This window comes from Morus notabilis, unplaced genomic scaffold, assembly GCF_000414095.1.
Source record: "Morus notabilis unplaced genomic scaffold, ASM41409v2 Scaffold549, whole genome shotgun sequence".
NCBI lineage: Eukaryota > Viridiplantae > Streptophyta > Magnoliopsida > Rosales > Moraceae > Morus > Morus notabilis.
In genome coordinates this window covers 179,364-180,395 of record NW_010363732.1, presented here as the reverse complement: position 1 = coordinate 180,395, position 1,032 = coordinate 179,364, and the positions used below count along the sequence as shown (strand labels likewise).

Here is a 1,032-nt window from a genome sequence, read left to right as displayed (position 1 = left end):
AAGAGTGATATTGGATGAGCTTGCTAGAGAGCTTGTTTTGAGCGGAAGTCGTGTAAAGAAGCACACAAAGTGTGGTAAAGGGTCTCCTCATGTTAAAGTTCTGAGGATGCTTGGAGGTGTTGGGGTCTTGAGGTGGGGGAAATCAAACAGGAGGAATGTGATCTGCAAAGCGGCTGATGTGGGGCCAAGTGAAAGGTTCCGGTGGAATCGGCGGAGGAGATTAGACGCCGATGAACCGGGGTTGTTCCACGTGGTGACCACGAAGAACAAGGAGGTGCATTTTGTGTGTGAAGGTGGTGTTGAGATGGCGCAGTTGTGGGTGAGAGGGATCAAGATTGTGACGAGAGAAACTATTTTTGGCAAGCACATAACGCTTTAGTGGACTAAAAAGACAGATTTTTGAAGCAATTTGGGAAAAATGACTAGTGAAATGAACGTCATGGATGATCGCTGAAGTTAGACAGAATCATTGGTTGTTTTAGGATGCCAAAACAAGCGATCATGAGCTGCATTTTTTGCTAGGATTGTCCAGATATATGTGATTATTAGTCGCGTCTGTTTTGCTGAACTAATAGAATGTATGTAAAGAAATTAGGTCTACGTCTTGTAATCCAAGTGGCGTTTGATAGACTCAAAGATCTCTCGACTCTCTAAACCTTAACCACTCTCGACGATTGACTAAGTTATATATATATATATATATATATATAAACCTTCTTTAACGGCTATTCTTGGTTCCAAGTAAACAGGAAAAGAAAAACACACACAGATGACCTCGATTTTAAACTTCAAACGACAACTGACTTCTAACTGGTGTACTCGCGAAATTGAACTTGATAGAATGCGACATATGAATTGTGACGTTATAATAGAAAGAATTTTGGCACGAAAGAGACTTGTCGTTTCTTATGAGTATGATTATACAAAATTAATCGGTAGACGATTTTAAATATTTTCTAAATCAAAGGCCATTTAATTCTAACATTATACCTATTACTAAAGGAGTTCGGAAAGATACTGTACTAAGTACAG

The 1,032-nt window shown here is 39.4% G+C and overlaps 1 protein-coding gene across 1 annotated transcript in view; it reads left to right on the top strand.

The window, feature by feature from the left end:
• Positions 1-625, top strand: part of LOC112092843 (ankyrin repeat and KH domain-containing protein mask-like) — a 3,957-nt gene extending 3,332 nt beyond the window's left edge. Inside the window, exon 4 of the mRNA XM_024169969.1 lies at positions 1-625. This exon is cut by the window's left edge and continues 1,196 nt beyond it. Coding sequence (XP_024025737.1) covers positions 1-379 — 379 coding nt within the window. The 3' untranslated portion in view covers positions 380-625.
• Positions 626-1,032: the final 407 nt, after the last annotated feature.